The sequence below is a fragment of the Ascaphus truei genome, chromosome 2 (genome assembly GCF_040206685.1).
Source record: "Ascaphus truei isolate aAscTru1 chromosome 2, aAscTru1.hap1, whole genome shotgun sequence".
Lineage (NCBI taxonomy): Eukaryota > Metazoa > Chordata > Amphibia > Anura > Ascaphidae > Ascaphus > Ascaphus truei.
This window is the reverse complement of record NC_134484.1, coordinates 140,159,857-140,173,832: the sequence shown is the minus strand read 5'-3', so window position 1 is coordinate 140,173,832 and position 13,976 is coordinate 140,159,857. Positions and strand designations below refer to the sequence as shown.

At 46.5% G+C, this 13,976-nt stretch overlaps 1 protein-coding gene across 1 annotated transcript in view; it reads right to left on the bottom strand.

Annotated features, from left to right (window-relative positions):
• The window catches only part of LOC142488146 (uncharacterized), a 58,462-nt gene extending 45,333 nt beyond the window's left edge, over positions 1–13,129 (bottom strand). The window contains exon 1 of the mRNA XM_075588519.1: positions 13,005–13,129. Coding sequence (XP_075444634.1) covers positions 13,005–13,089 — 85 coding nt within the window. The 5' untranslated portion in view covers positions 13,090–13,129. The remainder of the gene's footprint in view (positions 1–13,004) is intronic.
• Positions 13,130–13,976: the final 847 nt, after the last annotated feature.

Genomic DNA, 13,976 nt, shown 5'->3' with positions numbered 1-13,976 from the left:
ATCAACTAACCCACTTTCTCCAACCCAGACCCGACTACGTTTGACAATCCGCCTACCAGGCGCGCTTCCGCTGCTGTGGGTGCGTGGTTTGCTACTTCCCCATCTCAGTACCGGGGTCCTGTCTTGCTCGTGGGCAGCACAAGCGTTACAAATATGGAGCGCAAACAAAATTTGCGAATCCGCCACATCCCAGAGTCAGTGACTGCGGAGGCACTGCAGCCTTATCTTAACAGGCTGTTTCTCTCAATTGACCCCCAACTAGAAGACAGCGAACTGTTAATTGACAGAGCTCACCGAGCGCTGGGTCCAAGATTTGACGACGCTAAAAGAAGCAAGGATGTGGTGCTGCGGCTTCATCAATACGCGGCTAAAGACAAGATAATAAAGGGAAGCAGAAACAGGGGTTCTATCGACTTAGAAAACTCCCCCATCTAGATCTTCCAAGATTTGTCAAGGATGACTATAGACAGGCGAAGAGGATTACGACCGGTAACATTGATTTTACAAGAAAAGGGAATTCGCTATCAGTTTGAATGGGACTGCAGGGACCCCCCGCTGTGTTAATCCGATGAGCCATTAAGAATCTCACAGAAATGTTGAGGCAATGTTGAGGCATTTACTGTGAGACTGCCCCAGAATCTCCCAGAATTTCCCAGGTAAGTGTTCTAATACTGGTGGCTGCATCTGTAGGTCAGCTGAGGGAAGCAAATAAGCAAAACTGGCCGAGCACCTGAGGTTTTCCCATGGGTGATTTTTATTTTCCGGTCACCATTGTAGCAGGGGAAATAACTTTTCGTGAGCCCGGGACAAATAATCAATGACTATGGTTTCAAGTAAGGTAAACAAAAAGGTACAGTACGGAGATGGAGACTTACAGTTGTAGTGGCGGTATGTGGGGGTGAGTAAAGAGTCTAATATGCTTGATGTTAAAGTGACCCAAGTAGGGCCATATGCCCGCCAGGCCAATCCATGTAGGGACTGGCCGCAAAACTGGGATGAGTGGCTGGTTCCCGGCAACCTCGGATAGATGTTGGAGGGGATGTGGACAATTAGGAGATATGACACATATTTGGTGGTATTGTCCACTAAAGCAGATATATTGGAGAACAGTTTTGAAATTGATAAGACATAACAGAGATTGAGATTACGTTACTCTAGATCCAAATTTTAATTATTTTGCTAAACCTATGGAAGACATGAACCACTATTCACTTAAGTTGATCCTGCATATCCTAATAGAGGCTTGATGTGCTGTAGCAGCAGCATGGAAACAAACACTCCCGCCATCCAGAAGAGAGGTTTTTAGAAGGGTTAATGATGTCCAACTAATGGAGAAACTCACCTTGTTTCTGAACCATATTACTGAGAGGTATGCTAGTGTCTAGGTTCCCTGTGATGTTGGATAGGGGATGTCCCCGGAGGAAGAGATGATTTTGGAGCACATTGTGCGTAATGTACGGTCTATAATGTGGTTGTTGATGCTCGTAAAGAATGTTGATACAAAATGGTTGCCGTCCCCCCATCCTTTTTTCTTTTCTGTATCCTTTTCCCCTCCCATATATGTTTGAAAAAAATGTAATAACATATAAAAAAGTTAAAAAAAAAAAAAAAACACGTCAAGTACAGTACACACCCCTAGTTTATTTTCTAGACAAGAAAACTTCTTGATTATTCACCTTATTGTCCTTAAGAAAATACTTTGTCATACTTTTAATGTGGCTTTGCAAGCAAAGTATTAATAGGTTTCCTAGGGGCACAAAAGTTACACAAATACTAGCTATTTCAATTTGCTCAATAAAAGGAAACTGGTACATAATAACATGGCTTATTATAAAAAAAGGTCTGGTTATACATGAAGAAGAAAAAATGACTGCAGATTGCAAAAAATATTAACCATTTTCACACAATCGAAATGCAAACTAACATACATTAAATAAAACATTTCATAGTAGAGCTTTATTGTGTTTGGGAGGACAAACTGCCTTGCAATTCATCAAAATATGTCACGTCAGTCCAAAACGTACTGTGAAATCGGCTATATTATAACATCTAGTAACTAGCAATTGTGCAGTTTAAGATGCAATTACTTCTTTTTAGTGAAATCTTTGCTGCAATTACTCTTTTTGTGTATGCTTTGCTGGCAGGGGATTTTGTCTTTGACAGCTTGCATGAAAAAGGAAATGGAACTTTCACTTGTTAGCACAAATTTTGTTCAAATTTTGTAGACCCTGTCTTATTGGGATGTGCCTTTCCTATAATATCAGTGTGATGGTATGGGGTAACCAGGCTCTCAATAAAGGTCAAGCCCATGAATGGTTACCCCTGATCCGTGTATTGGGGTTCAAGAAGTGTCAGCTCTTGAACCCAGCAACAGTACATCTATAATGTGTATTTTGCAACAAAGAATTTGTGTTTTTACCTTTCCAGGGATGCCAGCGAGCAGGGATTTCTGGGGTATGAGTTTCAAGGGGGGGGGGGGGGGTTGCGGAGAAATTGTTGTCAGAATTGGCCTAGGTAGTTGGGGTCCGGAGTTGTTGGTTCCCCTAAAAATTATCCCCAAGAATCATGCCTGATTCTCGGATACATGTAGGCACATTGTCCGGGCAATCGCTCCCCTTAAAAAAACACTTGTGCGACACACGGCTAGGGTTCCCTGCTTCAGCACAGCCCAGAAAGGTAAATGGGGCAAAGGGATGCAAAGGGTCCCTGTAACTAGGTTAAGTCGGATACCCAGTTAATGTCCAGGTATCCCAGAACCTGTATTGGGTCCATGGGCACTCCAACCATAAGTAAGAGGTTGTGAGGGGACTCAGAGTCCAGTCCAAGCCTCTTAGATAGTGTGTGGGGAATAAAGGCTAGTAGAAAATAAAGGGCAGCTTTCTATTCCCCCATGCCCAGAGACTTAGGATAAAGTAAAAGTATATTTTATTAACATTGGGTTTAATATTGTATGTACTGTTGTGCACGGTAAATGAGCTGGGACTTTCGAAACCAATATTCAGACAGGCTTCAAGGGCTACCAAGTTGGTGCCAGTACGTCTGCTGAACATCGGAGATGAAAGCCACCACAGGATGCCAGGGGTGTGAAGACTATTTGGGTAGCAGGGAAGAGCTCAAGAACCCACATCCTGGGATGAATGGCAGTCGTCCGGGCTGCCATTTGACTCACCAGACTTAGAGATGTCTGACCCAACGGGTGGCATCTGTACAGCCAGGGACTAACGTGGCAAACTTGCGCATGTCCCTTGGCAGATTCCGATTCCTCGCTTACCCGGCTTTTCAGACCAGCTTCCCTCTGATGGGCTGCTGAGAATGTTCCCACGCTCTGATTGGCTGTAGTATTTTGTGAATGAATTCCAAAATACTATAAGCACCCTCTAAGCCAATGACTGGTGAGATTCTGAGCGCCAGAGGTGCGGGCGGGCTTTTTGAAAGTGCTCTTGCGCGAATAACATTGCACCGGCTTCAGAAAAGTCTGCCTGAAAAATATTCTAAAGTCCAAGATATTTTGCGACAAAGTTCCAAGAAAGGAACGTAGTGGTCGCGGTTGAGATTGCAAGACTATTTTAGTACCAGGATGTTTAGTGCTAAGTCCTGGTAAAGGAAAAACTCTGATTTAGAGTGCTATACAGCTAAGAAAGTCTCGTTTTTGATCCCAGTACCCAAGTAAGTGTGTCTTTTCGTCTGTATTTTGTGTATCATTGTGTGTATGCCTATTTTTGTGAATAAACCACAATTTATTTCATTATCGTGTTTTGCTCAATATATGATCCTGCTAAAAAGGTGCACAATAAACCTGGTCTCCCGTGACAATCAGTTAGTCATTAAAAAAGTAATTTCTAACCTGCACTCTTTATATTTCTAATCATAGGTTTTTCACACATTGTGGAATGTTTTAATTAACCAACAAACAGCTGTTAAAGGTTAAATTATATAGTACAGTGTTCTTAACCTCTTGAGTCTAAAAGACAGAAGAGAGCAGAAGTACATTTTTAAGAGAGGGGGCCTTATTCTGTAAGCTGTGATGGATGTGCCGATCCAGCACTAAAACACCTCATGGATTTCTTTGGTCCAATTTTTTTTCTAAACAGGTCAGATCTAAAAATAAATGGTCCACAGGTCTCTCTGATATTATAAGAATGACCAAACAAAAAGCCCTCTAGGCTGTCTTGTAAACCAGTGAAGACAGGGCCTATGTATGTTCTGTTCCTAGGGCTCAGTGTGCTTTAGGAAGTTTTTAAACTCATCCCCTTCTTCTTGCAAGATGAGTCCTCCTTGAATTTCTGAATAACTTTATTCACAAACAGAAATGAATAGAAAACTTTCCAACCACCTAGTCCACACCCTGGGGAGGTTTTCCCCCCACCACCCAATGTACTGAGGTGCCATGGGCACCTAAACACACAGGAGCCACAACCCACGGTGTCCGCAGGAGCCACAACCCACCCCAAGTGTGTGTGACAGAGCTGCCCACAGTAAGAGTGGTAACTGTTGGTGCACTTTTTGTCTGTTGTACCTGCCAGGTGCTCCAGCACCCGGTATCGCAAACTAAAGAAAGGGATCCGTCCGGTCCCTCACCGTCGCCGTCAGCGATAGCGTCCGCCTTTACGTGGTGTGGACTCCGACTGGAGGGTACCACTGTGAAGAGAGTCTCTTATCCTGTGGTGGTGGTCTGGTCCCAGACCACAGGCCGTAAGTACTGCATGGCGTCGCTGCGTCCTCGACACTATAGACTCTAATTGGGGCAGTGTCCCTATCTAAGGGGCCTGTTCCTGAAGCAGCCACAATCTGTTTGGGTCTCAGGGCCTCCAGGGTCTCAGGGCAAGCTAGGCCTATTCCAGGGAAGCACAGCTCCCTGAACACTACCTCTCTGCTTCTGCACCCTCTTCCGACTGACCTCCCAGCACACCAAATGTATATATCTGGGAGCAGGAAATATCTGCAGCCCTATTAGCTGATGTGCGCCATGTGTCCTATGTCCCAGAGGCTCATGGGACATGTAGTCCCTGCATAGAGCGTTTCCCTATTGGCCGCTGATTGCGCTATCCAATGTGCATGTGCAAAACTCCCACAATGGCCGGCGCAACTGGGAGCATCTCTGCGCATGGGCGAGACATACTGCGCATGCACGACTGTGGCCAAGATGGCAGCGCCCCGCAACAGGAGCCGCCGCGGACCTCCAGTGACCCGCTCTCCCCCCACACACCCACCTGTACTCGCCCCAGCCTCCGCTGCCAGCCGTAGCCATAACAGGAGGTAAGGGGAAATGGGGGACCTGGCTATACTAGCAAAAAACACAATAGGAAAGCTTCTAAAAATGCCAGCTACGCTTTACAATGCAAAAAAATCAACACACATTTTACTTAAAAATCAACTCAAGAGATGCCAAATCCTGAATTGCTGAAATAATTTAAAATACAAAACAGACGTTTCCAGTGTGGTACAGAACAAAATATGTAGGCAGAAATATCTGAAATACATCAAACAAAAAATAATGTGATACCCAAAGAAATAGTGCCCAAAGTCATGCAGTAGCTGCCCACATGTCTAGCCTTGTGAGGGCTGTTTAACCCTGGCACAGCCTGCAGCTACCAGGGCTGCCATGCAGGGCAAGGGAATTTTAGCAAGGGTGCTACATATATGTAGGGAGTTTATGTTGTATGATAAAGCCTTCGGTCAGTTACCTGTGATCTCAGGGTTCCCGTTGTCAGGTTCAGGCCTTGGCTGTAATAGAGGGTAGTTGGTGGGTTGGAGGACAAGATAAGAAATAGGGTGCCAGGATATTTTGCAACTCTCAGGTATTTTATGCACAGGCACACACCAGCTCCAGGCGTGCACAGGATCAATTATTATCTTATAGAGCACAATACCTCATTAGACAGGTCCCCTGTATAATGCTCTCTTCAGGGCAAGTTTCCTCGGTGCCCCCTCCCATTCAGGTAAGTACCTCTGGGTCAGTCTTTGCCTCTAGTCCACCACAACTCTTTTGGGCTTCCTAGCTCCTAGCACACTGCATCCCAAAATACTTCAGCCTGAATATCACTCAGGAAGGGCTTACTTCTATTCTCTTGGTCTTGACTGTGCCCCACAGGAGCTGGGTTCCCAGGCAGTCTTAACTTAGCAGTCCCTGGTCCTCACCCCCAAGGGGAGGAATGAACCTGCTCTGAGGGAAAGACTCATGCCTTTTGCAGAAACCACACTATAACATACAGCAGGAGGGGACAAACTATCCCTCCCCCTCTCCTTGCAACTCCACTATCCCAGACTTGTGCCTGTAAAACTGCTACACTTTAGCAACCAAGGGGAGCTGATCTCACTAGCTAACTATTAACCCTAGTACTGCCTGCTCTTTCCAGGACTTATGTGCCAGGCTCGGGGGAAATTAGTGAGGGGGCTACACTTACTTTTGGGGTAGCTCCCTACAAAGTAGTAAGAAGAAAATGGAGGCCAGCCTCTTTAGAGAGCCAGGTTAGGGATGCACAGGTGGTCCATGAATTCCAACATGGATGATAAACAATGGGGTGGTTTCAACTTCTATTTTTTTCACAAATTAATGTTTAATATTGTAAGGGGCCGGGAGTCACGCCACACTTGGTGCGCTCCCGTCTTACCTCCTCCATCGTCCGTGCTCCCCACTCCCGACGGCACAGCCTCGGGTCCCGCGCCTCCTCTTCGCCGCGCCAGATGTGGGCTTGTGCCCGGCTCCCTGCCGGTGACACTGGCAGAAGGTCCCGCCTCTGGTACTAGCAATGTGCGCACGGGACGCGTGTGCAACGCACACAAGCTCCGTGTCAACAGGTATGATCATCTTCCCATAGCCTACACCTATCTCCTGCATCTCTACCTGTCCCTGCTCCCGCTGAGGATGCACCCCTGTTCCATCCTTTCTCCCATTGGTTCCTCACGTCCTGTGCCACTAGCACATCGGCTGAGCATAGTTCTTGTTACGTTGCTGTTCTCCACTATTCTGCCTCCACAGTCTTGCCTTGTCTTGCTGAACCTTGTTTGTTTTCCGATCCGGCTTGTTCCTTGGACTCCACACCTTCGTACTCCTGACCATCTGCTTCTCTCCCTCCCTGACCTCAGCACTCAGACAATGACAACTCTCCTCTCACATACCATGACCACGGCTAATAGTACCTCCAACGATCCGGACCTCTCCTACCCTGACCCTGGCAAGTATACCGATGACCCATACCTCTCCAACCTACACTCCAGACGCGCCCTCGTGGCTGTCGTTTATACCATTCCCACCTCAGCTTTAGGGTCCCGCCTTGTTTGTGGTGAGCACAGTGTGACAAATATATACTCTAGCTTTACAATTAAGGCTTATGTAGGGATGTGGTAGGATCCTCATATGTGTGTTCAGTGAGAAGCATGTGGAGTGTCTGCAACAGTGTTGCAGTGTGACAGAGCAGAGTGAGACAGGCAGTGGCTGATGCAATAGCTGTGTGTCTGTGCAGATTAAGGCAGAGAGGCTCCGTGGAGAAACTACAACTCCCATGAGCTTCTGGGCAGTCACCTGATGTGAAGAACCAATCAGAAGGCTAGGATGACGGGAGCAGGAAAGGGAAGCGTGGGGGAGAGACCACACTAGTCAGAGGAGATCTGGAAGGAGTTGAAGGAGGTAGTGTGGGTGCAGGGGGTACGTGACCCGCCTGCATAGGACAGCTATCCCCTCAGGCCCATAGGAGCATCCCCTGAGTCACAGTAGGCTGCTGTACTGCAGGGATGCCCTGTAGTGGAAGTGATTGTCACCCTACTATACATTAGTTAGGGACAAAGCACAGCATTGCGGCCAGTTGCAGTCATCTGGGACCAGATGGCTGGACACCGCGACATCTGGAGGTCAAGGGTCGGAGGCATCGGATCCTTTGTGAAGAGGTACCGGTCACCGCCGTGACCTGAATTATATTGTAACAACAAGTGCACCAACACCGGTCATCAGGCGCTGATCCCGCCTTAGGCCTAACTCTTTAGGGACACTAGCGAGTGGCTAGAGAACTGAGCCTGTACCATATAATACAATACAAGGACACGGTGTGTGGGGCACGCGGAGACAGGACAATACTCTGTAAGAGCGTGGCTGAGCCACTATTGTACAGAACAATATTCCCTAGAGGTGTGGCCGAGCCACTATAGTATAAGGACCGTAGCAGTTATAAAAGGTGTTAGTTATTGCTGCCAAGACAAGCATTATAGTATAAGAATATGTTATGTGTGATGCCATATAGAGTATAAGGTATATCGCATAGTAAAACTTGGTTGCACGCATTGTGGTGGTATGTTTCTTGCCCAGGGGAATCTTGCATGACGGGCATCCTGGGTAAGTGGAGGCGCTGCGCTAGAATAGTTACCCCAGGCTCCCAGCTAGCGGAGGCTCAGATCTCCTGGAGCCGCAGGTTGTGTACAGTGACCAGTAGTCCCTTTGGGAGGCGTCAGAAAAAGGGCTACACTTATTATTGTTAAAGGAAATGAAAACATTTAAAAAAAAGCCAAACCACAGGACAGACCTAGAGCGGTTCCCTTTATCAAAATATACATCGAACAAAGACAGCACTTTCAAATAAAATGTCCTCCAATTTACTGTACAAGTCACAAAAATGCCATTTTCAGCATTCACAAGGCTATGTTTGAGAATAAAATTCTATCCTGAATTCCAATTCAATTAATGGAGACATGATTATGCTTCAATACAAGTATACTATTAGCTAGAGATTTACGATACTGCCCCAAATGTACTGTGGGAGAGGGACTTTGTTTTGTCCTGGAGCTCAAGCTTTGACGGGCAGATAAACTCATCTCCTTCAGGCAAAATGGAGTCTTCCTTGAATATCCAATGCTGAATTTCTTTATTCAGAAGCACAAACAAATGTAAGAAAATGTTTGGGGATGCATATGTAGCCAGGTTCCCTCTGCGCAACGGACCACCCCCCTCCCCTTATCCTTGCACTCACCGCGGCCGGGTGCGGGAGGGTGTGTGTGCCCCTCGATATGCTGGAGGAGGTTGCAGTGCGGCGATTGCGGCTTCAGAGACTCCCGGCGGCTCCCGGAGCAGGGCGCCGCCATCTTAGTTTGCGCACGCATGTGCAGTAGGGTTCCGTTGCGGTGGCCACTCGGGAGGCAGTTGCGCATGCGCGGAAACAGCGCGCGAACGCTAGCCTACCAGGGAAGGCTCTTGGACAGGATTATGAGTCCCATGAGCCTTAGGGGACCCCATGTGATGCCAGGGAGCCAATAGGGCTTTAGGCCTCCTGACACCAGGGAATTTATATACATTTCACGGGGTTGGAAGCGTGAGTTGCAGCAGGAAGCTAGGGGAAGGAGGTAGGGTGCAGGAGTCAGTGACTCCCTGCACTAGGCCAGCAGCCCCCGAGGTCCCAGATAGCCCTGAGCCACCCAGTAGTGTGAGTTGTGTCAGGGACAGGCCCCAGGTTAGGGACCCTGCCCCTTACTATCCAGAGCCAGTTAGGGACCCAGCAGACGCTGCCCGTCCATCCAGAGGTTTGGGCTCAGACCTCCGCTGTTGCTGCAGCAGCCATCCGGGTGGGATCGCCCCGGACGGTAGTTCCTGTATTCAGCTGCCATCGGATCCTTTGCAAAGTTCCATGGGCAGGCCCGGGCACTGGAGTGCTCGGCAGGAAACCATCAACAAGTGCACCAACGATCCTACATATATATTATTAATACGGGACAAGTGGCTGCGCAGTCACACATATCTATCTCACTTGAAGGGTGGGGGACATAGTGTGGGGTTACTGGACACGGGATGGGATCACCCGGTGGAGGTGGGAGCGTCCTGCGAGACGCAGTAGCTAGTGTCTCCTCTAGAGAGGGACACCTGTTGATCATATGCATAAGTACGTTGGCGCTAGCAAAGTCATTGGTTGTTTTACATGCTTTGTGTGGAGTGATATATATTGTCAGGCGAGGAACCACTCCCCCTCTGGTGGGAGCCATCGCAGGTGGAGGTGCTGCACCAAGTACGAGGTTACTCAGATTGTTAAACGTACCCCAGGCTCTCCGTGGCGGAGGCTTAGGCCTCCTGTGAGCCTAACAGTTAAAGCACCACACCTGGTAACATTAGGTTCCCCGCACATACACTCTATATGCAATTGGGTGGGGGAATACCCGTTACACATAAATTAGGAGAAAGCGAAAAAACAATACTGTGACAGGGAGAGCAGTTGAAGGGAGACAATTTAGCTGGCTGCAAGCAGGGCCGCCAACAGAAATCTTGGGGCCCATGACAAATGCAAGGAGCAGGCCCCCTCTTCCCCCATAGCACACCTACCATGACATTTTTTTTTAAAGGTGCAACTTTTACTTAAATGGCAGTGTCGCGAGACTTATTTCACACCTAGCGAGCCCCCCATTTTACACCTCGCTAGCCCCCTCTATTTCCCTCCCTTTTCCCATGTATTTCTCTCCCCCCCATCTCACCTCTCACTCTACCCCCTCCATCAATTACCCCACTCTCCCTCAATCCCTGCCTCTTCCGCCTCACATTTATTTCTCTCCCCTTCTCCCTCTTTTCCTCACTCCCCCTCCCCTTCCATAAATTACACCACTCTTACTCAATTCCCTACCCCCTCACATAATTCCTCCCACAAAATATATACCAAAAAAACACCCCCAATAAAAAAAACTTCCCACCCCAAATACATTTAAAAAAAACCGCAACCCCAAATATATACAACCCCCACACCTCCCCAAATATATATATATTAAAAAAATTTAAAAAAACACCTCCCCAATACATATTTAAAAAAAACAAAACAAAAAAACAATGCATATATAAAAATCCCCAATGCATATAAAACCCCTCCAATGCATATAAAAAAGCCCCAAGATATATAAAGAAGCCCCCACTCCCTCCCAATACATATAAAAAGACCCCCACTACATATAAAAAGACCCCACTCTCCCCCAATACATTAAAAAAATGTAGACATACCTTGGGGATGGTTGGGACAGGTGGCTGCGGGGTCTGGCGGCCGGTGGGGGGTCTAAGTAGCCGCCTGATTGGGGAGGGTGCTGGGCGCAGGCCCGGGTCCCACCCAGAACTGGAGCCCCAGTCCGCGGAGGATGGTGGATGCCGATAGGGGTGGGGGAAGAGGAGGGGAAGGATCCTAGTAGGGACTGAGGGATGGGGAAGGATGTTGGGAGGTTGGGCCTGGCTGGGGGAGCTGAGGGGATACCAGTAGGGACCTGGGGATGGTGGTGGGGGGCTGAGGAGCATGGCTGGGGACTCAGGGAGAGCGCGGGTTAAGTCCTGGCCCCCTACTGCAGGCGGAGCCTAAAGGATAGCGGTAGGGGGTGAAGGGGGAGGGGATAGGATCCTAGTAGGGCCTCGGACTGAGGGGTGGGGAAGGATGCTGGGCGGGAGGGCCTAGCTGGGAGAGCCGAGGGGTTGCTGGTAGGGGCATGGGGACGGTGAGGGGCCTGGGGATGGTGGGGGGGGGGCGCTGAGGAGCGTGGCTGGGGACTTGGGGAGGGTACGGGTTAGGGCCCGGCTGCCCGGGCCCCTACTGCAGGCGGAGCGGCCATTTTGTTTTCCAGACATTTTTTTTTCTGACATGGGCCCAGGGGCGGCCCCCATAAGTCACCGGGCCTGAGTCACCAACCCCGGCTGACCCGCCCTGTTGGCGGCCCTGGCTGCATGCTTTGAAAAGGAAACACTGTAGGCTGGCCAAACAGAAAAAAAGAAGAGCAGGACATTACCAAGTGCTAGGGAGGGAGGAACATACCAAAACCCTTGGGATCTGGGAAGGGTAGTTGCTGATGACAACAGGCTCTGATCGACTGTTACAGTATAGTACACTTTACATAGTACCAAAGGAGACAGAAACTTGGGTCAAGGCAACCGAGAAACAACAGGAGAAAAACAGAGCTGAAGACAGAACAGGCTTATACACAGGTATACTCTCCTGAGATAGTAAGCTACACGTCCACAGAAACCACCGCAATGCATTTCAACCCATTGCACGCAGCAAAATAACTCACTGAAGTAACACAATAGTCTTATTAGCCACGAAGTGTCAGGAAAATTCAAGCAAACATTACCAAGGTTAAAAGAAAGTTGAGCAATTAGCTTTAAATTGGTCTGTAAATCATACTAATGTTTGTGTGAATAGAAACAATCCAAAATTAGACAGATCTTAAGTTACAGCACTGACAAAATATGGCTTTTAAATTGGTTCAATTAAAGTAATGATAATTTAAATTGGAGGCTAGTAGACTACATATCTTGCTTTCCAAAGACAACATAAGTGCCAAATGTTACAATTAACATAACATACAATTAACAAATGTACCCCAACCTAATGATCTTGACAGAGCATAAGATTTACACCTTAAAATAAAGTCTAGAGGTTGATAAAGGGTTTGAGTGGAAAAAGTTGTACTAAAACAGCTAATCAATATTTTTTATATATGTGTTTATTGTCATAGAAACTAATTTGAAACGCCATAGCCTTTAATGGTCTGTTACAAGGCTATTTTTTTTTTATAATGTCTTGAGAGACACTAAGCGGGCTATTTTAGTTCAAATTAAAAAAGAAAAAAAAAACATATTTAGAGACTCCACATGACTGCAATCCTCACTTTTGTAAAGAGCTAACCAGGATAAGCGAATAACACAGGCATTAAGGCTGGAATCAGTATCTGCAACAGATTAGCGCTCACTTATTGCAGGGCTGCTTTCACTCACTACCAGCAACCCAGTCAGAGAGACTTCAATGGAGAGTTTTTCATTGAACTTCAAATCACAATTTTACTGTTCAGGCCAAAGCGCCCAAGTCTCAATCATTTTGGTCATTTCATTTCACAGTCATGCAGTGAATGCGCAGCGACAACTGACCTCATGTGACCTTCACAACCCAAAGTAATTCAGTTTTACTTAAGCATAGAGCTCCCATAGAGAAAATGGCAAAGAAAGAAATCAATCAATCTTGTGTTTGCAGAGAAGGTATGCAAGATATTTTGAGAGGAGTTATAGTTACCTGCACAATCGTATCCATCAAGGTCTTTTGGATTAATATTAGCATTAATGTCACCGGGTTGGTCAAGGCCAACTTCACAGTCCATTGCTGTGAAGAAAGTAGGTTTCTGCTTATACACAACTATACTCCCTGAATATACTATATGTATTCACTACTGAGCTCTATCTTCTCCACCAGCTGTGAGACATAACCTCCTCTGTGGGGGAGGGTGCTCCAGGCCATATCTACTCTTCAATGTGGAGGAGAGGTGTGACTTGTATATGTAAAACAAATAAGAGCAGCAACTATAATAACAAACACAGGGACTAGATTAAAAGAATGTGAGTATATCTTCCACTAATTCATTTTTAAGTTGTTTCATTTGATTATACACTATAATATGGGCCTATGATGCTCTTGCAGTCCCAATTATTATTGCAAATAGTAGTAGTGCTGTACCGGTTACCCATTCCCTGTCAGAGGAGTAGCAATGAACTAAAACCTACAGGAACTGCAAATAAAAAAAGGACACGTACACCGCATACATCAAGTAGTAGGAAAGCAAAATTGCAGTGTAATCTAAAAAATGAATATATTTTTGTCAACTACTGTAGCATGCAGTACTGTTGCACCGAAATAAATAGGTACATTTTTATCTTATGAGATAACTAATATCGCTACTTGTAAAAACCATCATAATAGCCATATTTAAGAAAAAATATGCATTCATACCGTTTCTGATAATTATTGTAACAAGCTTAACTGAAGATTTTTAGTACATTATTTATCACCTAATTCAAGCTGTCGTTACCCCTATATTTCCTACAGTATGTATGTACTGCCAAATTAATTGCAAATAAGATACAAATGGTATAGAAGGCAAATTTGCATGAAATATGTGTTGAAATATTAATGTAAATATACATGTGTATATGTTTAACCCGTTAGTCTGGCAAAAAAAAAACCCCTATATATTGGTTAAACATACTGCAT